Below are 27,826 nucleotides of genomic sequence, written 5' to 3' on the forward strand. Positions count from 1 at the left end.
GTTTTTAATCACGTTTTATGTTATGTTTTTAAATCTTGTTTTTAATCACGTTTAATGTTAATATGGTTTTAAATCATTTTTTTTAATAATGTTTAATTTTATTATGTTTTTAATCACGTTTAATGTTAATATGGTTTTAAATCATTTTTTAAATAATGTTTAATTTTATTATGTTTTTAATCACGTTTAATGTTAATATGGTTTTAAATCATTTTTTAAATAATGTTTAAAGTTATTTTACACATGTTTTTAAATCATTTTCTATTTTTATTCATATTTTAGTTTAGTGTTTTAACTCTATTGTATTTCTATTTCTATTCATATTTTAGTGTTTTAACTCTATTGTATTTCTATTTCTATTCATATTTTAGTTTAGTGTTTTAACTCTATATTTCTATTTTTATTCCCATGATATGTATATTTTTTGTTCATTTTTTTTATTTTATATATACATTTGTATTTCTATTTATTTATATTATTATTTTTATAGTTTTATTCTATTGTATTTTTATAACTTCATGATTTTAATGATCAAAAACCTTATTTGCTGCTTTTGATCTTTTTTTCTATATTCGATCATTAACTTTTATTTTTATGTATAATTTATATTTTTATAAAAACTTATGATTAATTTCTGCTCCTCAGTGTTAATGAAACAAAAGATTATTAATTTTAAAAACTATTTTGAAACAGTTTGATCACAAACTACTCACCTGTTCACCTGCTCACCTGCTCACCTGTTCACCTGTTGACCTGCTCACCTGTTGACCTGCTCACCTGTTCACCTGTTCACCTGCTCACCTGCGCCTCCAGGTGTTTTCTCAACCAACCAACGTCTCCGTGACCAAGATGGACGTGAACAACCTGGCGATGGTTATGGCGCCGAACTGTCTGCGCTGCCAGTCCGACGACCCGCGGATCATCTTCGAAAACACGCGCAAAGAGATGTCGTTCCTGAGGATGCTGATCGTGCACCTGGACACCACCTACGTCGAGGGCGTGATCTAGGAATCTAACCGGCAACTCTTGTAGTTCTCAGCTCCATCCACCAGATGGAGCCAAAGAGCGAGTCGCTCCAGTCGTTCACTGTTGTTTGTGCTGCATGTTCAACTGTTGACTGTGTTTGGACGAAAACAAACGTGTGTTTTGTTTGTATTTAAACAGTTGTGTGTGTGAGCGAGAGTCAGAAGAACTTTAATATTGACTAAATATTTCATTAACGCTTCAGTGGTTTGAAAAGAACTTTATTTCAGAAGAAACTTTGAAGTGACACTGATCACGTGACCTCCTCAGACCATGTGACCCCTGGACACGTCACTCACAGGAGCTCGTTGTACATAAGATGTAAATAGTGAAGCTTCAGTTGTACAGACGAGTGTTTTGTAATTAAGATCTGCTGTAACACGTGTGTCGACTCGTAATGACTCGTGAATAAAGCTTCGTGAAAACACTTCTTAACCGACGGGGAAGAAAATGTATTTTTTTCCTTCTTTAAATGAAGAGGAGATGCTGGAAAGCAACACAGAATACATGCGGAGAAGGTAAACATTCTGGAGAAAACAAAGTTCTATATTAACAAAAGAAAGTTGTGTTTAATGTTAATATGTGCACAAATAAAGTTAATTTCTCAGAGTGATGCGTTCACGTGCCTCAGTCATTTTTAACTACAATTCTACTTTAATCTACTTTAAATCTATAGATTATTTTTCTCTTGGTTTAAACACATCATACATTTTTACTAAAAGGGTTAAAAAGTCTTGAAACACAAACACCAGCAAAGATCGTTTCACTAAAAAACGACCTTTTTATTTTTTAACCAACATTTTTGACCAGATTTATCTGTAAAAATCTATATAAACTCTATTTATCAGACATTTGCGATACTGAGGATTTATTGGTATTAAGAAAAAAAAATCTATTTTCTGATATTTACATTTTGTTACCGTCATACTTCATATTGCCAATGGGAGGCGCTATTGAGGCGTTCAGTGTAGAATTTTCGTATTAATCAAATAACTAAAATGATTTTTAGTTTAAATCTTTGCGGCGATTTAAGTTTTAAAACGTTTAAAGGCACAATTAATCTAGAATAATGACAATAAAATGAAGGAATATATGGCAATTATTAATTAACTATTTTCGGAAACTGTAAAAACACTGTTTTGTAAGTAAGTACTTTTTATTTGTAAGTAAGTAAGTACTTTTTATTTGTAAGTAAGTAAGTACTTTTTATTTGTAAGTAAGTAAGTACTTTTTATTTGTAAGTAAGTTCTTTTTATTTGTAAGTAAGTAAGTAATTTTTATTTGTAAGTAAGTAAGTAATTTTTATTTGTAAGTAAGTAAGTACTTTTTATTTGTAAGTAAGTAAGTACTTTTTATTTGTAAGTAAGTAAGTACTTTTTATTTGTAAGTAAGTAATTTTTATTTGTAAGTAAGTAATTTTTATTTGTAAGTGAGTAAGTAATTTTTATTTGTAAGTGAGTAAGTAATTTTTATTTGTAAGTGAGTAAGTAATTTTTATTTGTAAGTAAGTAAGTAATTTTTATTTGTAAGTAAGTAAGTAATTTTTATTTGTAAGTAAGTAAGTAATTTTTATTTGTAAGTAAGTAAGTAATTTTTATTTGTATAGCGCTTTTCCAGACCAGGGTCACAAAGCGTTAAACCATAAAATGGCCGATAAATAAATGAATAAAAATAAAATCAACTTGTATTTTGGTGATATTATATATATATATATATTATTTATCAGTCATGTTTAGCATAATCGTTTGTTTTTTTATTATTTATTTTAAAAGCGGAAATTAAAAAGTTTAAATGAACTGGAACATAATTATGGATAAAAAATAAATATATGACAATGGACTCTTTTTTCTGTTCTTATTATTCATAAGTCGTTTTATTGTTTGTTTTATTTTATTATTTGTTTCAACAACCTGCGACCAGATTATAAATAGAAAAAAGAATAAATCGTAATTATTATCGACTCTATTTTATCTGGTGATGTTTATCAGTCTCATTATTATTTGAATAAAACAGATTAAACCTAAGACAAGATAATGAATAATAAAAACCTTTTAAAAATATTAAGTAAACACTAGTTGAACGAGTCACGGTGACGCTGGAGGTTTGCCGGCGCATGCGCAGTGGCGCGCCAGAGAGCCCGCGCCGGTGGCAGCAGAAATACAAGTGCGTGATCTGGAGCAGACGGTACCGGCGGTTCGAGGGCTTCCCCCGAACCTTCCCCTCGCGCGTGGACCCGGACCCACTCAGAGCAGGTACGAGCCGCCGGTCGTGTTCGTGACGTGTAAAGCGCGCGCGGGAGAAGATGAAGCGACGCCGCGTGTCTTCAAAACAAACGAGCAGGAAACAGAAAAGTGTCGCCGCTGAGGCTCGGTTCGGAGCCCAGCGGCTCCATGTCGGTTCCGATGCTCGCGCGCCGCGGGTCCGGTCCAGAGGAGCGAATCTTTTGTTCCACGCCGAGCATTAAAGAAAAGTCTCAAGAAGTAGGCCCAGCGCGAGGCCCAGAGCGATGATTGACGTCTGCTCCACCAATCAGATCTCTTCCCACCGCCCACTATCTCTTCGATCCACCAATCGCGTTGGCGCAGAGCCGTGACGTAGGCTGGTGTCGCTCGCTGGCCCCGCCCACAGGTTATAAAACGCCGGACAATAAAGTGTCAGAAGCAGAAGTGAGAGCGCGCGCGTCCTGGAGACTCACCTGTGATCACTGGCGCGACTCACCTGTGATCACGTGTCGATGCGCGACCACATCACGGAACACAATCGTTCACGTCACAGTTACTCAGCAGGTTCGCGCGCTTCCTGCGTGACTTTTGAACACGCACGCGGGAGATCACGACGAGTGAGGGGTGTGTGCGCGTGCGCGCGTGAAGACACCCACTGACGCTTCTATTGTGTCTGAAGTGCGTGGAGCGGCGAACACGTGGGTCGAGCTGAGCGGAGGAACATCCGGTTCGTGAGAAGCGTCGCCTCGATGTCCGCGGAGCCGCTGGAAGTAAGAACCTCTCGTGTGTCCTCGTGTCTTCTCGTGTGTCCTCGTGTCTCCTCGTGTGTCCTCGTGTCTTCTCGTGTGTCTCTTGTGTCGCTGCTGCGTGTTCGGCTGCGATCCTTTGTTTCCCGGCGGTTCAGGGTTCGAGGGCGGGTTCTGTCACTCTCTGGGTCACATTTCCTCGTCACGTTAGTTTATAGCAACCCGTTGAAAATCTTCAACGATAGAATCGGTTTCAGCAGTTTTTTTTAATGAAATATAAGAATTTAAATCCATTAAAAACGAGACGATAAGTTTAGATATTTATCAGAACCATACATTTCCAGTAATGTTTTTAAATTGAATCTATTGAACTGAAAATAAAGAGCAGAATTATCCTCCATTTCCTTCTGATCATTGGGTCGCGGGGGCAGCCACTGCATCAAAGAAGCCAAACTTTCCTTTCCCTGTGAAACATTCATGTGATGTTGTTGTTTTCCTTTAACACCAGTTTATCAAAAACATTTATTATTAATTCATATAAATCCTAGTGATAAACTATATTTATCTGATCCAACGACATGTGTATCTTTCATTTCAGGCCTAAACTGTAATAAAAATACAATTTAATGCTGATCTAAACGTGATGAACCAGAGATGCTGTGGATTCAATTATCTGATATTTATTTGATAATTAAACATTAAATATTGCATTTTGTTTCTACATATTGTTCAGTCTTCAGTTGTTACTAGGACTGTAAGAAAATATCAATATAATACATCGCTTTATTATTATTCCAGATACTGTATAGATATAAAAAAAAACATTTAAGTTATTTTATGGTCTATATTTCAATAGTGTGTGTATAAAATTCATTCATTAGATGTTTTATTTCACAATACTCAAATATTCATAGCGTTTATTCATTTGTGTGCTGCAATTAAACATCCGGCCACTAGTTTGAAAAAATGTCCTCAGTCAAATATTTGCTCTTTGTCGTAAAAACCAGAAAGTGTGTTTTCTTTAAGAACAAACTATATTCTTGTTCCTACAGCGTCGTGATGTATCGACACATGTATCGACACATGTATCGACACATGTATCGACACATGTATCGACACATGTATCGACACATGTATCGACACATGTATCGACACATGTATCGACACATGTATCGTAAGATTCTCACCAGCCCTCGTTATGAGTCGATAAAACCTCGATGTTGAATCTTAAAGACCCACGTGTGTCACGAGGGTCACTGGTTGTGGGCTGACTGAACAATCATAACGTCCACATCTCATCTCATCGCCGGGCCTGGCTCACCTGTGTAGGTTAGCAGTTCACAGGTGGCTTCTGTACCTGGAACACTGTTGAACTTCCTGTCTGGTGTTGACAAGAGGGGGGGGGACTTCCTCTCCATGTGGTGTCACTAAGGGTTGTGTGTTTGTGTGCAGGAGGGGAGCCTTGATGAGGGCAGTATGAGTAAGAAACCCCCTAACAGAAGAGGGATATCATTTGAAGTGGGAGCTCAGCTAGAGGCCAGAGACAGCCTCAAGAACTGGTGAGTCATGGCCTCATTCTCTTCATCGCCTCCTTGTTGACGGAGACTCTGGTTCACTTCCTGGTCCGGATGGTGACGAGTGCGTGGATAGATGTTGTTGGGTCTGGTTTGAAGTCCGATATAAAGGACTCTTCTCATGGACATGTTGGTGTGTGTGTGTGTGTGTGTGTGGTCGGCTCACGGTGACCCTGGAGCTTCAGGGTCGCACCCACTGAACAACAACAACTGCAGCTTCATGATGTTGTACATGAAGGTTTAAAGTAATGGTTCCTAGTCGTGTTATTGATCCTCACGACAGATGCTGAGAAACAGTTTTCAGGAGATTCTCTCGTTTCATTTATTGATCATGTTTTCTGCAGCGACCGCTCCTTTTTAACGTTCTTTAGTTTGTTCTACACTATGGTTTTGTACATTATTTATAAAATATCTTTAAACTAAAATGACAGAATTTAAAACTGAATTTTTTTTAAAGACACCATCATTATAACAGAGATTCACGTTTTCCAACTTAAACCATTAACAACATAAAAATGATATAAATTAAAATGATAAACATTTAAGTGCTTATTTACAACCAATCTGAAGTAATTCTTGTCTTTTCGATCAATGTGACTCTTAACTTAACTTGGCTTAGCTAGCATGCTAACTGTCTCCAGTGCTCTTGTTTCATCTCTTTAAACATAAATTCACGTTAAAATAAGAAGAATATAGATGTTTATAGAAACTATATCTGAATCTACATCAATCTCAAGGGTTTAATTATTGGTTTAAAGACGATTCCACTGTTTAATGTTCAGTTCTAACAGTGTTATTGATGTTTTCTTGTCATAAACTGATGAAATGTTGTCACGTTTATTAAAGCCACTATGATGTAAAGTCAAATTAGAATATAATTATTGATCATGTATTTAGTTGAAGATATAAAACGGGTCTTAATTCAACAGGTTAGAGTCGTGTTAATGTACAAAGATGGTAAACGTTTGAAAGTATTTACTCTGGAACATGTTGTACTGTCGGTCTATAGACTCTTCATAGACGAACGCGTCTGTAGTTGAATTCCTCCGTCTGCCGCAGGTATGCAGCCAACATAGAGAAGATCGACTACGAGGACGAGAAGGTTCTGATCCATTACCGTCAGTGGAGCCACAGATACGACGAATGGTTTGACTGGACGAGTCCGTACCTGAGGCCGGTGGAGCGAGTTCAGCTGAGACGCCAGGGCCGGTCGGACGACGCTTCTGCTGTGGTGAGTGGCTTTTTACTGCTGGTTAAATTAATGAAATGTTCGTTGACAATAACAGTAAAAAACACTCGTCTCTTCAGGTCTATCACGTGAACGACAAAGTCCTGGCCAGCTGGTCCGACTGTCGCTTCTACCCTGCAAAGATCCTGTCCATCAATAAAGACTGTGAGTTATTCGTTTATAATTTAAATATAATTAAATTAATATTTTAAATGTATATTCTTCGAATACTTAAATACGTCTTTGTTGTAGCTTTTTAAGTAAGATGGTTAAATTAGTGGATTTTTTTTCTGAAGACGTAGCAAAACATTATATAATCAAATAAATATGTTATTAAATAAGACTTTACGTTTTAGGATCTTGTGTATTTCTGTCGTTTTAATCAAAGTTATCCTTTTACTTCTATTTTCAAAACGGATAACAAAATGAATCGTCATCGACTTCTGAATAAAACGATCTAGAGTTTGACGTTTTAATGAAGGTGTATTTAAAAATAATAATTTAAATAGTTCTTTCTGTGATGTTTCATGAACAATAAATGTGTTTCATCTGATATTAAAATAATAAACTCGTATTTCCTTCGCTCCACAGCTTCGTACACGGTGAAGTTCTATGACGGCGTCATCCAGACCGTGAAGGACATACATGTCAAGCCTTTCAGTCGAGAGGTAACATCTGTCAATCAAGTCCAAACGTTTGTGATGTTTTAACGTGTTTATGGTCGAGCAGAGAGGCGGAGGAAAGACTCGATCAGCCGACAGGAACATGGTCCGCCGGGGCCCGAACCGAGGCTTCAGGAGGCCCCCGGAGAACGGAGGCCCCAAGAGCAAGCGCGTGAGACGCAGCACGTCCGACCAGGAGGACGAGAGCAACAGCGAGGATGAGGAGCACGAGAGGCTGGACGCCGAACGAGGGAAGAAGACGAACGGCAAGACCGACCCGGAGCCCGGCATCAAGCAGGAAGAGTCGGACACCCAGTCGGACCAGAACCGACCCCGGGACGCGGAGGAGAGTCTGACGAACGGAGTGAAGCTGGAGGAGAGGAGGTGTCGCGTCAACGGAGAGGTAAAGAAAGAGGAGGATGAATCGGAGACGAAGGTCACGAAGCCATACACGGAGGTGCCGTCGGTCGCCATGGCAACAACGGCGTCAAGTGGAGACGCTGACCAGAAGACGGAAGCGGAGACCCCCCCGCCGAGCGCTGCGCCCCTCAAACCCGTGAAGCGTAAGTCCTGTGAACGCTTGCTTCTCCAGATCAGAAGGTTTGAAAATAAATGTTTATTATTAATGACTGGTTTGTTGCAGCGGTGAGAAAGCAAGGTTTCCACAACCCCAACAGATTCAGCAGAGAACCACGTAAGTCGACCACATGTTGTCTCTCGTCTCCGCTCGCGTCCCTGAACCCTCGTCCCTCCCTCAGTGTACCGGGTCATCAAGAACCAGCCTCCCCCCGTCCTGTCCATCAACCTGGACCACAACCCTTTCAAGTGCGGCGCCCCCGGCTGCACCAAGTCATTCCGCAAAGCCAAGCTGCTGCACTATCACATGAAGTACTACCACGGCGAGGAGACGTCCATGGAGGCCGACCACAGTCCCACCAGGAACGTCCAGACCAGAGCCTCCGACAAACGCACGCCCGTCACCAGCTTCGACGTTCCCAAGAGAAGAAGAACCATCTCAGCATCTATGCGTAAGATTATTTTAAGATGATCTTAAGATCTTCTTCTCATGAAGGTCAGTCAACATGAGAGAAAATTGACAAGATTAAGAACCAGTTCTGAGGTCGAACAAAATCATTAGAATCTAAACAAATTTCACATAATTTAAAAAAATGTTTCCACAAACTCGAACGCATCAAGAGAGTAACGTTGGTATTGAGTTTAGTTTCGCATTTAATCACCAACATTCTTTAAATTAAACTGTTACTGTTGTGCTAGCTGTAGTGCAAACTATTATGCTAGCTGTAGTGCAAACTATTATGCTAGCTGTAGTGCAAACTATTATGCTAGCTGTAGTGCAAACTATTATGCTAGCTGTAGTGCAAACTATTATGCTAGCTGTAGTGCAAACTATTATGCTAGCTGTAGTGCAAACTATTATGCTAGCTGTAGTGCAAACTATAATTCTAACTGTAGTGCAAACTTTTATGCTAGCTGTAGTGCAAACTATTATGCTAGCTGTAGTGCAAACTATTATGCTAGCTGTAGTGCAAACTATAATTCTAACTGTAGTGCAAACTTTTATGCTAGCTGTAGTGCAAACTATTATGCTAGCTGTAGTGCAAACTATTATGCTAGCTGTAGTGCAAACTATAATTCCAACTGTAGTGCAAACTATTATGCTAGCTGTAGTGCAAACTATAATTCTAACTGTAGTGCAAACTTTTATGCTAGCTGTAGTGCAAACTATTATGCTAGCTGTAGTGCAAACTATAATTCCAACTGTAGTGCAAACTATTATGCTAGCTGTAGTGCAAAATATAATTCCAACTGTAGTGCAAACTATTATGCTAGCTGTAGTGCAAACTATTATGCTAGCTGTAGTGCAAACTATTATGCTAGCTGTAGTGCAAACGATAATGCTAGCTGTAGTGCAAACTATTATGCTACCTACAAATGAAAAAACTTACCGACTGGACAGTTGACATAAGGAATGTAAATAAATTCCCGATGTGGTACTTATTACGTTTATTATTGAGTATTTTAGAATCTTGAATATGTGCAGATCAAATGTCACGTGACTCACACTGATGTTGTGTAAAGATTAAAAACAAAAAGTGCTTCATGAAATTCAAATTTAATATTTACCTTCACTCTTTCCAACTGTCGACGAATCTCTTGTGTGAGAAATTATTTCCTCAACTAACTCGTTCGATAATCACACACATAATCGACTGTTTTATGAAAATAATTCAAGTTACTCTCCATTGTTCGGCCCTTGAGCGTCTCTGAGCAGCTCTTGATGCTCAAACCGTCCATTAAACGACAGTAAATATTAACCTTTGTCTCACAGACTCAGTCGTCGCTCCTGTCGTCTCCCGAGGAGAAATGAAAGCTCCTGGCAGGCGCACGTCAGCGCCCCCTGCTGTCAGCAGTCATCTCCAGCGGACTCTGCTGCGCGAGAAGAGCAAGGAGAACCAGCTGGATCGCAACGGATGTCAGAAGCAAGACAAGGACTGGAACATGTGCGACTCTGGTGAGTTCACGCTTTTCTGTCACACTTTTTAAAAGAAAGTCTAACCGCGGCTCCTGGATCCCGACTGGAAGGTTCCGTCAAGGACCGGCTGAAGGACAAGCCCCGACAGAAGGACTTCCTTCGCATCAAACTGAAGAAGAGGAAACGGAAGAAGAAGGCCAAGTCTGGTGAGACACGGATCTTCTCTCATTTTTTTCCCCAACATTTCTGCTTCTGCACGTCTGGCTGACCATGTGGAGCTTCATTCACTCCTGGTGTGTTGAGTGTGGCAGACGAGTGCGGAGGTCACGTGAATGAACCTCAACGACCTTGAACTCACTCACAGTCGAACCAAACTCACCTTCAAACATGTTTGATGTTCCTTTGACGGGCGATTTGAATCCTCTGAGCTGACCTGTACATCTGCTTCCCCCCCCGTCCGACCAGAGTACACAGGTAGTGAGGAGAACATTGACATCTCAGTACTGAGTTTGCCAAAATTGAATTCGCAACTCAAACCTCACCCCTCACACAATCACAAGCCCGAGGCCTACAGCAGCTGCAGGCCTGGATTCAGCTACTCAGAGCAGATAAATGTGGATGGTGGGTATCCTTACAGTGGTGTGTGTGTGTGTGTGTGTGTGTGTGTAGATGCTTTCCTCGTCTCGTCGTTTTCCATCCATGTCGTCCACGTGAAACCTTTAGTGTCGACTATTGAACACAAGATATTATTATTGAAATCATGGATCGATCTTTTGACTGATGGTGACTTTAAAAATAAAACCTTTGAAATAAATAAATCTACAGAAATGACCTTTCAGCAATAATCATGTTAATAAATGTCATTCTAATACATCTTAAAGGTCATTTAATTTGTGAATAAAAAAAATATGATCTTTATTGATTAATTGTGTGCTGAACCCATTGAAGTAAATATTTATTTATTATTAATTTTGGGTTATTGTTGACTTGCTCAGTGGTCCTTGTGGTCTCAGTGATGGTGACCCCTTTTTTTTAATTGATGCTAATCAAAACAAAACTTAAAATCTGACATGAAGTGACACTTATTAGGCTTGAATAAAAAAAAGATAATCCCGAAAGAAAGTAACTCGGTGAACGTCTGTAGAAAAATACTTGACACAACACTTTAGGAATTTTACTTTAGAAACAACCATTACTTACTTTTATTTTGAAAACAAACTGATGAAAAAACGGACAAAGTTTGCAAATGTTCTTTAAGCCTCGTGTCAAAGTTCAACTTTTGATTTAACAATTGGTTGTTTTGGTGTCAGTTTCACTCATGATCTGAACTTGTCAAGGAGATTTTAAACCTGGGCTCTGTTGCAGTGCATCATGGGACGTGCCATGCTAGTCGTCGTTTCATTCAGACACAAACCTACTTGACCTCTGACCTGCTTCTGCTGACCTGCCTTTCTAGTCTGTAGTTAGTCGGTGTGACCAGTAGTGGGAGCCGTAGAGCTTCACCCGCTGGAGATTCAAACCTTGATGTTCTCCTCAGACGAGGACAGCTTCAGTGACTGGTCCACGGACAGCTGTGGCTGGAGCGACGAGGACTACGGTCTGGACCTGGACGTCACGTCTCCGCCTCTGAGTCTGGACTGCGGCGCCGACGCCGGCGAGCAGGAGATCGTGCGCTGCATCTGTGAGGTGGAGGAGGAGAACGACTTCATGATCCAGGTGAGTCCCTGAAGGTCCGACGAGGGAGATCTTTGAGTGACCATCTCGTCCATCAGTGCGAGGACTGTCTCTGCTGGCAGCACGGCACCTGCATGGGCCTCCTGGAGGACAACGTTCCCGACAAGTACACCTGCTACATCTGCAGGGACCCGCCAGGTGAGAGGAGCTGCCGCACCTTCTGGACCTGACCTCGCTGGACCTGCACTGACCCGTCTTTACCTCCTCAGGTCAGAGGCAGAGTCTGCGCTACTGGTACGACCGCGAGTGGCTGAGCAGTGGCCACATGTACGGCCTGTCCTTCCTGCAGGACAACTACTCCCACCAGAACGCCAAGAAGATCACCACCACCCACCAGCTGCTGGGAGACGTTCACCACGTGCTGGAGATCCTCAACGGACTGCAGCTGAAGATGAGCGTCTTGCAGTGAGTTGGACCAGATATTGATCGATGGAAAGATGATCAGGAAATCTTCATAAATGTGTTGATACGTGTCACGATACAAGGATATATAGTAATATATGGTGATAGTGTAGTAACAAGTATATATGTGTAGTATTGTCCAGTACTTGACTCTGGTGTTGTGATAGTGTAGTAACAAGTATATATGTGTAGTATTGTCCGGTACTTGACTCTGGTGTTGTGATAGTGTAGTAACAAGTATATATGTGTAGTATTGTCCGGTACTTGACTCTGGTGTTGTGATAGTGTAGTAACAAGTATATATGTGTAGTATTGTCCAGTACTTGACTCTGGTGTTGTGATAGTGTAGTAACAAGTATATATATGTGTAGTATTGTCCGGTACTTGACTCTGGTGTTGTGATAGTGTAGTAACAAGTATATATATGTGTAGTATTGTCCGGTACTTGACTCTGGTGTTGTGATAGTGTAGTAACAAGTATATATGTGTAGTATTGTCCAGTACTTGACTCTGGTGTTGTGATAGTGTAGTAACAAGTATATATATGTGTAGTATTGTCCAGTACTTGACTCTGGTGTTGTGATAGTGTAGTAACAAGTATATATGTGTAGTATTGTCCAGTACTTGACTCTGGTGTTGTGATAGTGTAGTAACAAGTATATATATGTGTAGTATTGTCCAGTACTTGACTCTGGTGTTGTGCATTAAAATAACATGAATGCATTTGAAAGTGTTTCTGGTTCATATGATGATAAATTCACGATTGTTTCTGGGATGATGATGTTCCAAAGGTTTCGCATTCTTGACTGAAGTCCTGTGACGTCACTCTTGGCTGTCTGACCAGAAGAGTTCTAGAACCATTTGACTGTTTTCACCTGTCATTCATTTACCGTATGGAAGGTGTCTGTGTAGTATTGTCCAGTACTTGACTCTGGTGTTGTGATAGTGTAGTAACAAGGATATATGTGTAGTATTGTCCAGTACTTGACTCTGGTGTTGTGATAGTGTAGTAACAAGTATATATGTGTAGTATTGTCCAGTACTTGACTCTGGTGTTGTGATAGTGTAGTAACAAGGATATATGTGTAGTATTGTCCAGTACTTGACTCTGGTGTTGTGATAGTGTAGTAACAAGTATAGATGTGTAGTATTGTCCAGTACTTGACTCTGGTGTTGTGATAGTGTAGTAACAAGTATAGATGTGTAGTATTGTCCAGTAATTGACTCTGGTGTTGTGATAGTGTAGTAACAAGGATATATGTGTAGTATTGTCCAGTACTTGACTCTGGTGTTGTGATAGTGTAGTAACAAGTATAGATGTGTAGTATTGTCCAGTAATTGACTCTGGTGTTGTGATAGTGTAGTAACAAGTATATATGTGTAGTATTGTTCAGTACTTGACTCTGGTGTTGTGATAGTGTAGTAACAAGGATATATGTGTAGTATTGTCCAGTACTTGACTCTGGTGTTGTGATAGTGTAGTAACAAGTATAGATGTGTAGTATTGTCCAGTACTTGACTCTGGTGTTGTGATAGTGTAGTAACAAGTATATATATGTGTAGTATTGTCCAGTACTTGACTCTGGTGTTGTGATAGTGTAGTAACAAGTATATATGTGTAGTATTGTCCAGTACTTGACTCTGGTGTTGTGATAGTGTAGTAACAAGTATATATATGTGTAGTATTGTCCAGTACTTGACTCTGGTGTTGTGATAGTGTAGTAACAAGTATATATGTGTAGTATTGTCCAGTACTTGACTCTGGTGTTGTGATAGTGTAGTAACAAGTATATATATGTGTAGTATTGTCCAGTACTTGACTCTGGTGTTGTGATAGTGTAGTAACAAGTATATATGTGTAGTATTGTCCAGTACTTGACTCTGGTGTTGTGATAGTGTAGTAACAAGTATATATATGTGTAGTATTGTCCAGTACTTGACTCTGGTGTTGTGCATTAAAATAACATGAATGCATTTGAAAGTGTTTCTGGTTCATATGATGATAAATTCACGATTGTTTCTGGGATGATGATGTTCCAAAGGTTTCGCATTCTTGACTGAAGTCCTGTGACGTCACTCTTGGCTGTCTGACCAGAAGAGTTCTAGAACCATTTGACTGTTTTCACCTGTCATTCATTTACCGTATGGAAGGTGTCTGTGTAGTATTGTCCAGTACTTGACTCTGGTGTTGTGATAGTGTAGTAACAAGGATATATGTGTAGTATTGTCCAGTACTTGACTCTGGTGTTGTGATAGTGTAGTAACAAGTATATATGTGTAGTATTGTCCAGTACTTGACTCTGGTGTTGTGATAGTGTAGTAACAAGGATATATGTGTAGTATTGTCCAGTACTTGACTCTGGTGTTGTGATAGTGTAGTAACAAGTATAGATGTGTAGTATTGTCCAGTACTTGACTCTGGTGTTGTGATAGTGTAGTAACAAGTATAGATGTGTAGTATTGTCCAGTAATTGACTCTGGTGTTGTGATAGTGTAGTAACAAGGATATATGTGTAGTATTGTCCAGTACTTGACTCTGGTGTTGTGATAGTGTAGTAACAAGTATAGATGTGTAGTATTGTCCAGTAATTGACTCTGGTGTTGTGATAGTGTAGTAACAAGTATATATGTGTAGTATTGTTCAGTACTTGACTCTGGTGTTGTGATAGTGTAGTAACAAGGATATATGTGTAGTATTGTCCAGTACTTGACTCTGGTGTTGTGATAGTGTAGTAACAAGTATAGATGTGTAGTATTGTCCAGTACTTGACTCTGGTGTTGTGATAGTGTAGTAACAAGTATAGATGTGTAGTATTGTCCAGTACTTGACTCTGGTGTTGTGATAGTGTAGTAACAAGGATATATGTGTAGTATTGTTCAGTACTTGACTCTGGTGTTGTGATAGTGTAGTAACAAGGATATATGTGTAGTATTGTCCAGTACTTGACTCTGGTGTTGTGATAGTGTAGTAACAAGTATAGATGTGTAGTATTGTCCAGTACTTGACTCTGGTGTTGTAATAGTGTAGTAACAAGTATATATGTGTAGTATTGTCCAGTACTTGACTCTGGTGTTGTAGTATTTACAGACCACATGACTCTTGACGAAGTCGTAACTACTTAAAAGCTGCTGGACTCACTGTATCCTCTCATCCTCAGTCATCATTCTTCCTTTAGCTGTGGAGGACATAACGACTGCTGCCATCCAGAGGGTGGAAGTTTAATTGAAGCACAAAAATGAACAAATGCTGCGTGTATTTAGTTTATTGAAATGTAAAACACACGACGATTGTACAAGTAAATGTTTAAAACGATCGTAAAAAACATGTTTTTAAATTGAAACACTGGATGTTGGATATCATGACGAGTGTAGATCTTCAGACCTCCAGCTCTGACCAGCTCTGACCATCTCTCTCTTCAGGGGCAACACTCATCCAGACCTGAAGTTATGGCGTCAACCGTGGCGTCGAGCAGAACGCTCGCTGCTCGGCTACGACTCGTGCCGCGGCAGCTACGCCGCGCCCTCCCCCGTCACGCCGGACGAGGACATGAGTCGAGGCGAGATCTTGATGTCCAACGCTCTGGAGAAGCTGAGCCGCGCCGCCACCTCGTCCTCGGCGCCCTCGCCGTTCCCCTCCTTCCAGGACTCGTACATCCTCAGCGAGCACTGCTACCAGAAGCCGCGGGCGTACTACCCTGCGGTGGAGCAGAGGCTGGTGGTGGAGACCCGGCAGGGCTCGGAGCTGGAGGACAGCATGAGGAGCACCGAGGAGCTGCTGGAGCGAGAGCAGAGATACGGGAGCCTGCTGGAGACCGACCGGCCCAAGGTCGTGAACCCCAGCACCAAGGTCAGGCCGGTTCACCTTTTTAGGAACACAAGGGTTATAATTGTATCTTTTGATGGAATGTATTTATACAAGTGACATTTTTAAATGAGCGACTCGCTCGCTGGGTCTCATTGAATCCTTGAGTCGTTCACTGATCCTCCTTTGGAAGTTTATCAGGTTCTTTTAATTATTTATTTCAATATTACTCTTGAATAATTCAATTTTTTCAATTAATTTGTTTTTTAAATAATTTATAAGAAGAAAAAAATCGTAAATCAAATGTTTTTACAGTTTGATTTTCTATCCAAAATATAAATTTCCTAAATTGCATTTTTAATTCTTAGCCTTTTAAATTGAATATCAACATGTTGGTTTATGAGCATGAATATTGTTTAAATGTATTTAAATTAAATATTTATGACTGTCATTCTATTGTAATGTCTCTCATTTAATTGTTTCTAATCTGTTGGTTCTCTGCAGGCGCTGACGAGCGTCTCTCAGGTGGAGGTGAAGGTCGAAGCAGGAAGTGGCTCCAGACACGAGGACAAGATGCTGCACCAGCAGTGGCAGATCAACCTGCTGGACCACATCGACGCCGTGCAGGACGAGGTCTCGCACAGGATGGACTTCATCGAGCGAGAGCTGGACGGTAAGGGTCAAGGTCATGAGGTCACAAGGTCAAAGTCACCTCTATGGGACTCGTTTCAAAATAAAACATTAAAAAGTGACGAATAAAGATAATTAAGGTTAAATAAGGTGATGAAGAATTACCATATGTTTCAGACTATAAGGTGCACCAGATGTGTGTGTGTGTGTGTGTGTGTGGCTTCGTAGTGTCTCGTAACTGTTTTGACTCAGGAATAGTTTTGTGTCAACAGTTCGTAGATCAAATTGCTCTGCAGAGAAACTCCTCTTACACTGACTCTCCAGTAGGTGGCGGCAGAAACAAGTGTACAGAGACGAAGCACCTGCGGTTTATTTTTTTCTTGTAAAAAAAAAAAGGGCAGAAAAATAATTTTCATATTTTATCAGTGAAGCCAGTTTTATTAATATTTATGTTCTATTATGATTATTCTAATTATTTGTTATTTTGTTCACTTTAGGTGTGTTGTGCAGTTTTTCTAGTTCAAAAGTGAAATGTTTTATTCTACTCAATGTATGTATTTATACATCTCAGTTCATCATAATATTTAGTGTTGTATGTTGATTGTAAAGTATTCCCAACACGACATTTCTTACAATGATTTGTCGCGTCATTAAAATAAACTGCATCATGAATCATAATACAGAAGGAAAAAATGTTTTTGGTTATTTTCCCAAAAAACGTTAAGCCCGAGTTTAATCAAAGACCATTTAGAAAGTACTGCTACGGAGCCTCACAGTAATACTACCTAGTAAATACTACATAGTATAAGGTGCACTGTTGAGAAAATTCAAGGAAGAGCAATATAGTCTGATAAATACGGTAAACAGAGACTCGATAGCGTTATAACTGAGGTTGAAGGAAAATGATTTAGTTTCGTACTCAGTTAAATGTCTCATTAGTTTGTCAAATGTTTCTGAAGAGGTGATGATATTAAGTTTGTCCTCCTCAGTGCTGGAGAGCTGGCTGGACTACACCGGTGAGCTGGAGCCTCCAGAACCTCTGGCTCGCCTCCCGCAGCTCAAACACCGCATGAAGCGTCTGATGACGCAGCTCGGCAAAGTGCAGAAGATCGCGCTGTACTGCGCCACCTGAGGGCGCTAGAGCGCAGCATGAACGCAGACAGCATGTTCGCTCAGGTGTTCATCATGTGGATCCTGACCTTTGAGGTGATCGTAGGTCGACGCCTCCGCCGCGGGTCCTGGACTCGTCGGAGCCTTTAGTCGGAGCAAAGTGCTTTACAAACGGAAGCTTTATATTCAGTGATTCTTTGTTTTCCTGCTTCATCCTCACGGTTCTTGAAGAACCCGGTTCGTTACAGCACTTTACAAACGGCCTCAACAAATCACACCTGGATCGACACTGTGACGTTTCTCTCCCGATCAAAGCCTCTTGTTTCGCTGTAACATCGTCTTGAGCTGCTTCGTCTCACATTTCCTTCAAATCTTCTTTTTGCACTTGAACGATTCTTTTAACTCGTGAATCTTTCCTCCCGTCATCGTGTCCGTCGATTATATCTTACTCTTGATTTGTGTTTTTGTTTAGGTTTCTCTGGTTGTTTGTAAATATGTGTTTTGTTAAACGCAGTCAACAAATATCGTATGCTCTCAATACTGTACGTGTCTGGCTTAGAAGCAGGGAACATGTCAAACAATGCAAACACATTTGTTGGTACAAATAAATGATCCTTGTTCTTGTTACTCTTGTTTTCTTTGTGGCGTCATGTTTCAAGAGGTCGGAGGTCATGATGTTTAAACATTCAAATGATCCACTTGTTGACGTCAATAGAATCAAACTAGAGTCCTGACGTCAGCAGTTATGTATTTAGATTAAGACAGAAAAAAAACAAACCGGATGAGAGTTCTTAATCCTTAATCCCTCAAAATTTGAGCGTCACGTGACCGAGCCCGGGGGAAGTCGTCCATTTTAAAGCTGATTTAAAAGGCATCAGGATTAAATCACGACTTAAATCATGTTAAACGTAAAAGATCTTCAGGTTTTTAACTCAAAGATCTTCAGGTTTTTAACTCAAACCTTCACATCCTCCCCCGCGAAGATGACGCACTCTGAGGATTATTCATGAGATGAATCGAGGTTAATGGAGGAGATGAAGCTCGTCATAAATCCGTCCAGAGTGAGACCTCTCGCGCCTCCTCTGTGGGTTTCCTCCGCCGCCTGTGATTGGTCGCCTCGTGTCTCCGACGCAGCGCGTGGTTCCGCCCCCAGTCCCGCTGGAGCCTCGTAGAACCGCACAGACGCAGCACCGACGCCGCTCTTCCCTCTCGAACATCCCGCTTTCTTTTCAGCGCCTCCCGCGGACTCTCGTGACCCGAACCCGCCGCTTCCCTCCAGGTAAGAACAGATGCGTTTCCAAAGATCGTCTCTGCGCGGATTATCAACCTGTTCGTCGAGCCTCGCGCGCCTCGACGTGAGTCTCGGAACATCGACTGGTTCGGACTGAGGTTCGGTTCCGGTGTCAGACGTGCGTGTGACTGGACTCTGTGCGCGGCTTCGGTGCGACATTGTTCGTGCGCGGCCTGTGGTTCCGTCCAGTGCGGCGCCGCTTCTTTACGTCATCACTAGCATCACTAGTTAGAAGAGACTAGTTAGCGGCACTAGTTAGCGGCACTAGTTAGTCTCGTTGAGCTGAACCACGTCTAGTCACCGACGTTCAACTCGTGCGTCTCTGCGCCGCCTCGCTCCACTACCGTAATGCCTGTAATAGCAGCGTCTCATCTTCACTCAAACTTGGAGCAAGTTTATCTTTGGACTTTAATATTTAAATGAATCTCAACATGTTAACTCTTGATCCACCTCGTGACGTCATCAACACGTCATCAATGTGTGACCCTTCACTTCTGTTGACACCTGATGATGGATGACTTTGAAGGTCACACATCAAGTTGCTGCTAAAAATAAACCTTACTTTCGATTGTGACGTCACTCAAGTGTGTCCTGTATTTTTAGCGTCGCGTGAGGCTCGGATGAAAGTTTAATAAGTTATATTTAATGTTTGTAGTAGAAGTTCCACTCACGACTCGCTTACACAACACACACTGTTGTTACTCACAACACACTCACTGAACCGTCATCGTCTGTGTTGTCAGTGACGACGAGGATCTCAGATCTTGTTGTTGTTGTTGTTTGTTCAACGGTTTCAGTGGAGAAGCTCCCGGCGTCGACGGTTATTAAAACATCCGTCACGAGTCGGAGCTTCTGTCTGTTCGTCGAGAACCTTCACGAGAGTTTGGTGTGAAAACACGAGGCGATCTCGTGTTGATCTGTTTCTAAACTTCACAGGTTGTGTCTCGATATATCAGAATATAAGGAAACGTCGTCTGTAATGTTGATCCAAGTGTCTGGAGATGATCCAGAGATTCAGTTTCTACCAGGACTGATGAGTTGACTTTTACACGATCATTCCAACTCTTCTTCTAAAACAACGACGTCTCGGCTCCTTCTGGCTCGCTGTGGACGATGATGTTTGCTGATGATACGGTGATGTTCGGTGAGAGTGGATGTGTTTGCTGAAGACTGGATGAGTCGAAGAAGTGAGTGCAGCCAGTGTGGAAAGAGTGGATTGTGTCGGAGGAGGATCAGCTAAAGCGAGGGTTGCCGGTTCAATTCCCTCCGGGATCACCTTGTTCACCTGGAGTGTTGTGAAGGTCGTAAGACGAAACTAAACATCGTTATATGTAGAAAACTTTGTTAACCATGAAGTTATTTATATAAACATTGTTACATTTGATTGAAATGTGTCTTGATATAAATCATCAAAGTATTAACTTTTCTTTCTATTTATTATGAGACAAAAGAATCACTGACGAGATAAGATAAGAGAGGAAACGAGTCAGAAGATTCTCCAGGAGTGACTAGAAGAACAAGATCTGAAAGAGACTATGAAGGGTTGTTGTGGAGGTGAAGGGTCAAAGGTCAGGAGGGGTTGAAGAGGTGGAGAGATGGAGGTAAAGAAACCATGAAGAAGAAGACAAACAGTGAGACTAGATAGAAGGACCATAAAGTCAGATGGAGGTCTGGCTCCTCCAGGAGATCATTTGATCAAAGACGATGTTAGAAGTTTCATGTTCAAGACCATGAAGATCAAAACATCAGTTCATTTTTTATTTAAAATGATGTGTAAAACTTTCCTTCAAAAGACAAATCTTGTCACAGAGAATCACTATAAGCGAGTGTTTGAGGGACATTGTCAAGGAAAAGATTCCTTATATCGGCAGAAACCTTGAGCAGAACCGTCCTCGGTGTGGGAGGAGAGACGGGGGATGGGAGGAGGAGAGAAGATGAGAGAGAACAGTGAGGAGGTAGCAAAGTACAAACAGGGTGACGTCTGGATCCAGGAACATGTTTCGGAAACTGTTGACGGAGGATTTTACTTCCCACGTGTCGATCAAGTCTTGTCTAATGCAAGAAAACTAGAAGATCGTGGCGAGAACAACGACGGTGTTAAACGCATCAACGATCAGATGCTAACACGCTAACATGCTAACGCCGGACCAACAGGTGATTCATTTGGCGTTTGATCCTCATTGACAAGAGCGTCAGTGAATCCTCTCGTGATGATGGACTGGAGCGTCGAGTCTTTGTCGAGGGAAGCGTCCGTCACTCCTCGTCCGTCACTCCTCGTCCGTCACTCCTCGTCCCTCCTCGTCCGTCACTCCTCGTCCCTCCTCGTCCGTCACTCCTCGTCCGTCACTCCTCGTCCGTCACTCCTCGTCCGTCACTCCTCGTCCGTCACTCCTCGTCCGTCACTCCTCGTCCGTCACTCCTCGTCCGTCACTCCTCGTCCGTCACTCCTCGTCCGTCACTCCTCGTCCGTCACTCCTCGTCCGTCACTCCTCGTCCGTCACTCCTCGTCCGTCACTCCTCGTCCGTCACTCCTCGTCCGTCACTCCTCGTCCGTCACTCCTCGTCCGTCACTCCTCGTCCGTCACTCCTCGTCCGTCACTCCTCGTCCGTCACCCCTCGTCCGTCACTCCTCGTCCGTCACTCCTCGTCCGTCACTCCTCGTCCGTCACTCCTCGTCCGTCACCCCTCGTCCGTCACTCCTCGCCCGTCACTCCTCGTCCGTCACCCCTCGTCCGTCACTCCTCGTCCGTCACTCCTCGTCCGTCACTCCTCGTCCGTCACTCCTCGTCCGTCACTCCTCGTCCGTCACTCCTCGTCCGTCACTCCTCGTCCGTCACTCCTCGTCCGTCACTCCTCGTCCGTCACTCCTCGTCCGTCACTCCTCGTCCGTCACTCCTCGTCCGTCACTCCTCGTCCGTCACTCCTCGTCCGTCACTCCTCGTCCGTCACTCCTCGTCCGTCACTCCTCGTCCGTCACTCCTCGTCCGTCACCCCTCGTCCGTCACCCCTCGCCCGTCACTCCTCGTCCGTCACTCCTCGTCCGTCACCCCTCGCCCGTCACTCCTCGTCCGTCACTCCTCGTCCGTCACCCCTCGTCCGTCACCCCTCGTCCGTCACTCCTCGTCCGTCACTCCTCGTCCGTCACCCCTCGTCCGTCACTCCTCGTCCGTCACTCCTCGTCCGTCACCCCTCGTCCGTCACCCCTCGTCCGTCACTCCTCGTCCGTCACTCCTCGTCCGTCACCCCTCGTCCGTCACCCCTCGTCCGTCACTCCTCGTCCGTCACTCCTCGTCCGTCACCCCTCGTCCGTCACTCCTCGTCCGTCACCCCTCGTCCGTCACTCCTCGTCCGTCACTCCTCGTCCGTCACTCCTCGTCCGTCACTCCTCGTCCGTCACCCCTCGTCCGTCACTCCTCGTCCGTCACTCCTCGTCCGTCACTCCTCGTCCGTCACCCCTCGTCCGTCACTCCTCGACGAGCCAGCGGGTGTTTGTCGTTCGAATCGGACAAAGAAAGTACTTCAGCCTCGGATCGTGACTCTGCTGGGATCACAGAGGAAGAAGCAGCTTTGATGGACGTCTGAGGACGACAGTAGTGAAGACACTTCATCAGAACGAGGGTCGTCGTCGCTTCAGCCTCTTCTGTTCACTGAAGCTCATGTCGTAGCAACAGAAATATGTCGTCGACTCTGAGGCGACAACAAGTGCATCCAGTAGTTCTATGACCTGATTTTTGCTGATGTTTTAAACACATCATGGTTTCCTAGTTATGGTTTACTGTCGTGTGATGGACTCTGTTGACTCTGTTGACTCTGTTGACTCTGGAAACCTGGATTATTGTCAAGAGTGACTTCATGTCTGTGAGTGACAGTCTGTTCTCAGTGTGTGACTCGTGACTCGTGACTCGTGACTCATGAGTATAAACTCTTTTTAGAAACAAAACTTCTACTTCAGAGTCTTCATTCCAGATACATTAGGTTTGTTCAAAGTCCTCAGGGGCCACATTCAATTCTGTGACTCTTGTTAGGGGCCGTCAATCCAATAAAAAGAGGGAAAAACACTTGAAAAAAGGGGAAATTAAAGACATTATGTCTTTAAACTTATATTTAGCAAAATAAGCTTCAAATTCTTCTTTACGATAAAATTAAAAAGTGTATTTTAAATGTATACATTTATTCAATACACTTCAAAATGATGTAGAAGGAAAATACATTCTTACAGAAAGTCCAAATAAAAGCAAAGGAAATAAAATCAAAAAGTGTTGTAATTTAAAATGTAGATCAATAATAGATTTAAAAAGCATTTGCTAGTAAAACTATAAGCGACACGTCTACTTGATAGTTTTATGGGCCACATAAATATACAAAGGTCTGATATACATCATACTTCAACACAAACATGCACACGTTGGCACAAAGTCTCTAATGGCTAGAAGACGCACACAAACAAAACACAATCGTCGGCACACACTTGAATATACACAGATGCAAATACACACACATCTTGTTGTGACCAGTCCAGAGATGTTGCTGAGTCAGCATTGTTGTGATGTTGGTTTTCGTTCACTTTATTGTAGTTTTTTGGAGGTTTGTTGTGTATTTACTCTCTATTTATTTTGACTGCTTCTGATTTTAAGTTTAACTAAAGTGTGTATCTGTGTGTGTGTGTGTGTGTTGTTGTGATGTGTGACTCTATTGTTTCATCAGTGTGTGTGTGTTGTTGTGATGTGTGACTCTATTGTTTCATCAGTGTGTGTGTTGTTGTGATGTGTGACTCTATTGTTTCATCAGTGTGTGTGTGTTGTTGTGATGTGTGACTCTATTGTTTCATCAGTGTGTGTGTTGTTGTGATGTGTGACTCTATTGTATCATCAGTGTGTGTGTGTTGTTGTGATGTGTGACTCTATTGTATCATCAGTGTGTGTGTGTGTTGTTGTGATGTGTGACTCTATTGTTTCATCAGTGTGTGTGTTGTTGTGATGTGTGACTCTATTGTATCATCAGTGTGTGTGTGTTGTCGTGATGTGTGACTCTATTGTATCATCAGTGTGTGTGTTGTCGTGATGTGTGACTCTATTGTATCATCAGTGTGTGTGTGTGTGTTGTCGTGATGTGTGACTCTATTGTATCATCAGTGTGTGTGTGTTGTCGTGATGTGTGACTATATTGTATCATCAGTGTGTGTGTGTTGTTGTGATGTGTGACTCTATTGTATCATCAGTGTGTGTGTGTTGTTGTGATGTGTGACTCTATTGTAACATCAGAGTGTGTGTGTTGTTGTGATGTGTGACTCTATTGTATCATCAGTGTGTGTGTGTTGTTGTGATGTGTGACCCTATTGTATCATCAGTGTGTGTGTGTTGTTGTGATGTGTGACCCTATTGTATCATCAGTGTGTATTGACAAAGAAAATGATCTTAAGCTCCACCCACTGTTTTTCTGGAGATTAAATCTTGTTGATCATAACCACACCCACTCTGCTGTGATTGGTCAATCATGGAGGTTTGGAACATCAGTGTTCTCCACCTCCAAGGGACTTGTTGTATAAACAAAGTGTGATTACAGCTGGAGGAGGAGTGAAGCCATTATTACGTCATAATGGACTCTCGTAACCTCTTGTTCGTCCAGATTTCAGAGCAACTTTATAAAGTAATAAGTTTAAAACATGGTCATGATGAGAAGTTACTGCGTCTTGAAGAACATTTACTACATGACACCAGAGTTGATACTAGTTGATGTTTAATGACACCAGAGTTGATACTAGTTGATGTTTAATGACACCAGAGTTGATACTAGTTGATGTTTAATGACACCAGAGTTGATACTAGTTGATGTTTAATGACACCAGAGTTGATACTAGTTGATGTTTAATGACACCAGAGTTGATACTAGTTGATGTTTAATGACACCAGAGTTGATACTAGTTGATGTTTAATGACACCAGAGTTGATACTAGTTGATGTTTAATGACACCAGAGTTGATACTAGTTGATGTTTAATGACACCAGAGTTGATACTAGTTGACCTTGTTTGTCTGCAACAAGACCACGTATGAAGCTTGTTCACCAGTTTATTTGATTTAAATCTTGACGTCACAGGCTGATGAGAAAATATGTTTTTTTTTCAAAATGAACCATATTTCAAACAATAATCATCAATACAACAGAAACATTTAAGTTCTGTATATGAACAAATGTTTGACCTCATGTTTGACCTTCATGGGAGCTTCAAGGACATTAGTTGAACAAGTGCTAATGGAACATTAACTCCTGGTCAACGATCAAACCAGCACTGAAGGAACATCTGAGCATGTTCTCTCTGAGCAGCTTCTCTACTCCGTCTTGTATTATTCATGCTGCTGACCACAGCTGAGGATCTGGTGTCTGTGAACCAGGAGTTTTGTGTTTGTTCCTCAGCGACGTGTCACTCAAGCTCTTCAGAGACACAAACATGTTCTGGTCTCACCGCAGCAGATCTGAAGAAACCATCAGAAGCATCTTCAGGATTCATCTGTGTGTAGCTCACCGTTGTCATCATCCTCACACGTTGTGTATCCACGACCCGCGTCATCTTCCTCTTTTCTACAGTGAAGTTTAAAAATAGTTTTGTAATCACAGGCAGTGACGACTCAACAAAAGTCTGATCGACGGCGTTGAACAAATGATCGGATCTGAGTGAGATTGTTTGTGTTCAGACGTCTCTCTGTCGTTCGGATTGAAATATTCTCACAGAGTTGATTTTATCTCCAACAGTTTTCAGCAACAGGTCAAATAACGGATCTGCTCAGATAAACGTATCCTGACAGTGATGTCTAGTACGACCGTGTACTGGCAAGAATCTGTTGATACGTATCACGATACATGTGTGACGATACTGTAGGAACATCTATATATTGTTTATTTTCAAGGATTTAACTGTACAAAAATCATCAAAGCGTAGTAAACTTTCAATGCTATTACGTCGTAACATCAGCAGTATTAGATGCTCATCGCAGTATATTGTCGTCGATGTGTTCTTAGACCCTAATATCGAGTATTAATGTAGTATTGTGACGTTTATTGCGTCACGAGCTTCTTGCCTTTGACTACCTTCAACAAGCAGGAAGTGAAAGTCTTATCAGCGTCTGGACTGAAGGACTCAGTAAAGTTACGCATTAGTCGTCGTACAAGAATTCAAAGGTTAAACATTGACCCGAAGGTTTACGAACCAACGACCTCTTTCATCAGTTGATCAACAACCTCGGTCGTCGTTTTTCTTCTCGGGTCACAACCTTTTCCTTTACGTTCATCTTGATCAGTGACTCGATCCGACTCGATCCGACTCGATCCGACTCGATCCGACTCGCAGTAACTTCCTGGTCTCCAGGTTGGTTGAATCCAAGCAAGACGACCACATTGTTGTGTTGGTTAAAGATTTGTGTTCAAGACAAAAACAAGTTTTGCTTCTGAAAATCTATTTTTGCACAGAAAACATTCTTCAAGACTTCATTCCTCACCACGTCATGTTCAGAACCTCCTGTCCTCGCGCACCTGAACTCACCTGGCAAAGCCACAATAACACACAATTTAGCCCCAAAATACTGCAGAACATAAAAGTGTTGAACAATGTTAATGTGGTAAAAGTGACATGTTTTGTCTCTGATTTTTTAAGAAATGTTGCTTTTTTTCTCCTGAAAAACAACTAGTTTCGCTCGTGTATCAGATAAAACTATATGAATCAATACGAGCAGAAGAGAATCTTAAGTAATATCTTCAGACGTCTCCAACTTTAAAATGTCATCTCAGCACAACCATGAATACTTGGACTGGTTTCTCGTAAACAAGTGACATAAAGATGTTGTTTTATACTCATTTAAACTAGTTTAAAGGTTTTGTTCTTAAGTGAGTTTAAACGAAACAAACATCTCAACGTGTCCAGAGTCACAGGCTGATGTTACTTAAGAGGAATCTGGTCTTTTAAAGAAATAAAAAGATAATCAATGCATCTTAAATGATAGATATTGTTTTTATTTTTGTGTAACAAATGCCTAATGGAGCGGTTTAGTGCCACAGGGCAGTGGTTCGGGTCCACTTTAACTCTATAAATCCAAACGTAAAGCTGTCACTGGAGCGTGTGATCGTCATGGATACGAAGTCGTGTCATTGTTTTATGTTTGATAAGAGGGAAGATGTTAATTATGTGGAAAAGGTCACTCTCTCTCTCAGGGGCGCCCCCTGCTGTGCTGAGTCTGCGTCGCTCGCTCGCACAGCAGTCATGAAAGAAGCCTTCAGGAGAAGAATGTCCAAGAAACATCTGAAGACACTTTTATTTGAGCCTTTCCCTGATTTACTGAGACTCCTGTGTTCGTCTCATGTTGATCTTTTAAATATATATTTAACTGTGTATTTCTTTTGATTGTTAAAGCGCTTTGTGACCCTGGACTACAAAGATCTTTACTAATGATAATTAATTACTTACTTCCACGACACTCGTTCATCACTAAACTATATCCATGTTCAACAACACTGTCCATTATTATCATTAGTTCAAAAACATAGTTGTGGTTTCAAATCTTATTTATCAAAGTTATTTTATGATTCCTATTTCAATAAAGTCTAAACCATCAATTAAAATAAAACTTATTTACAGTTAACCTGCAAATAGTCATGGCGTTTATTCATTTTTGTGTTGCAAATTAAACTTCCCGCCTCTAGGTGGCAGGAGTCGTCACGTCCTCCTAAGCTGAAGGAAGAATGAAATCCTGGCGTCGACTGAGGACGAGAGGATACAGTGGACTCTAGCAGATGTTAAAGCTGATGAGCTCAACGTAACGAGCTCAAGATGTCACTTAAAGTCGTTACAACAATGACGTGTATTGAACTCATTGTGATCTGCGTATATAGTATCGTGAGACTCGTGCGCAGCTCTTGGA

The 27,826-nt window shown here is 41.7% G+C and overlaps 3 protein-coding genes and 2 pseudogenes across 8 annotated transcripts in view; all 5 read left to right on the forward strand.

Moving 5' to 3' along the window:
- The window catches only part of arhgap46a (Rho GTPase activating protein 46a), a 35,161-nt gene extending 33,525 nt beyond the window's left edge, over positions 1-1,636 (forward strand). For all 3 annotated transcript variants that reach the window (XM_087800893.1, XM_087800894.1, XM_087800895.1), the window contains one exon: positions 814-1,636. In XM_087800893.1, coding sequence (XP_087657019.1) covers positions 814-1,008 — 195 coding nt within the window. In that variant the 3' untranslated portion in view covers positions 1,009-1,636. The remainder of the gene's footprint in view (positions 1-813) is intronic.
- Positions 1,637-3,149: 1,513 nt separating this feature from the next.
- Positions 3,150-18,254, forward strand: phf20a (PHD finger protein 20, a). Of its 3 annotated transcripts, XM_087801234.1 has the most exons (18): positions 3,157-3,275; positions 3,925-4,015; positions 5,444-5,550; positions 6,625-6,796; positions 6,874-6,958; positions 7,385-7,461; positions 7,523-8,018; positions 8,099-8,149; positions 8,214-8,483; positions 9,806-9,988; positions 10,060-10,155; positions 10,415-10,570; positions 11,487-11,665; positions 11,722-11,821; positions 11,893-12,088; positions 15,506-15,932; positions 16,392-16,560; positions 17,507-18,254. In XM_087801234.1, exons 2-18 carry the CDS (start codon positions 3,995-3,997, stop codon positions 17,647-17,649), a joined length of 2,928 nt encoding a protein of 975 aa, XP_087657360.1. In that variant the 5' UTR covers positions 3,157-3,275; positions 3,925-3,994; the 3' UTR covers positions 17,650-18,254. The 3 variants fall into 3 exon arrangements, with proteins under 3 accessions (XP_087657362.1, XP_087657360.1, XP_087657363.1); XM_087801236.1 differs by lacking the exon at positions 3,925-4,015 and having other exon boundaries at positions 3,150-3,275; XM_087801237.1 differs by lacking the exon at positions 10,415-10,570.
- On the forward strand, positions 12,855-12,929 carry LOC148069883 (small nucleolar RNA SNORD53/SNORD92; annotated as a pseudogene).
- On the forward strand, positions 14,106-14,180 carry LOC148069884 (small nucleolar RNA SNORD53/SNORD92; annotated as a pseudogene).
- Positions 18,255-18,761: 507 nt separating the features above from the next.
- Positions 18,762-27,826, forward strand: part of ndrg3a (ndrg family member 3a) — a 43,102-nt gene continuing 34,037 nt past the window's right edge. For both annotated transcript variants that reach the window (XM_087801238.1, XM_087801239.1), the window contains exon 1: positions 18,762-18,906. The gene's annotated coding sequence lies outside the window, so the exon portion shown is untranslated. The remainder of the gene's footprint in view (positions 18,907-27,826) is intronic.

This window comes from Callionymus lyra, chromosome 10, assembly GCF_982586985.1.
Source record: "Callionymus lyra chromosome 10, fCalLyr1.hap1.1, whole genome shotgun sequence".
In the NCBI taxonomy this organism is placed as follows: domain Eukaryota; kingdom Metazoa; phylum Chordata; class Actinopteri; order Syngnathiformes; family Callionymidae; genus Callionymus; species Callionymus lyra.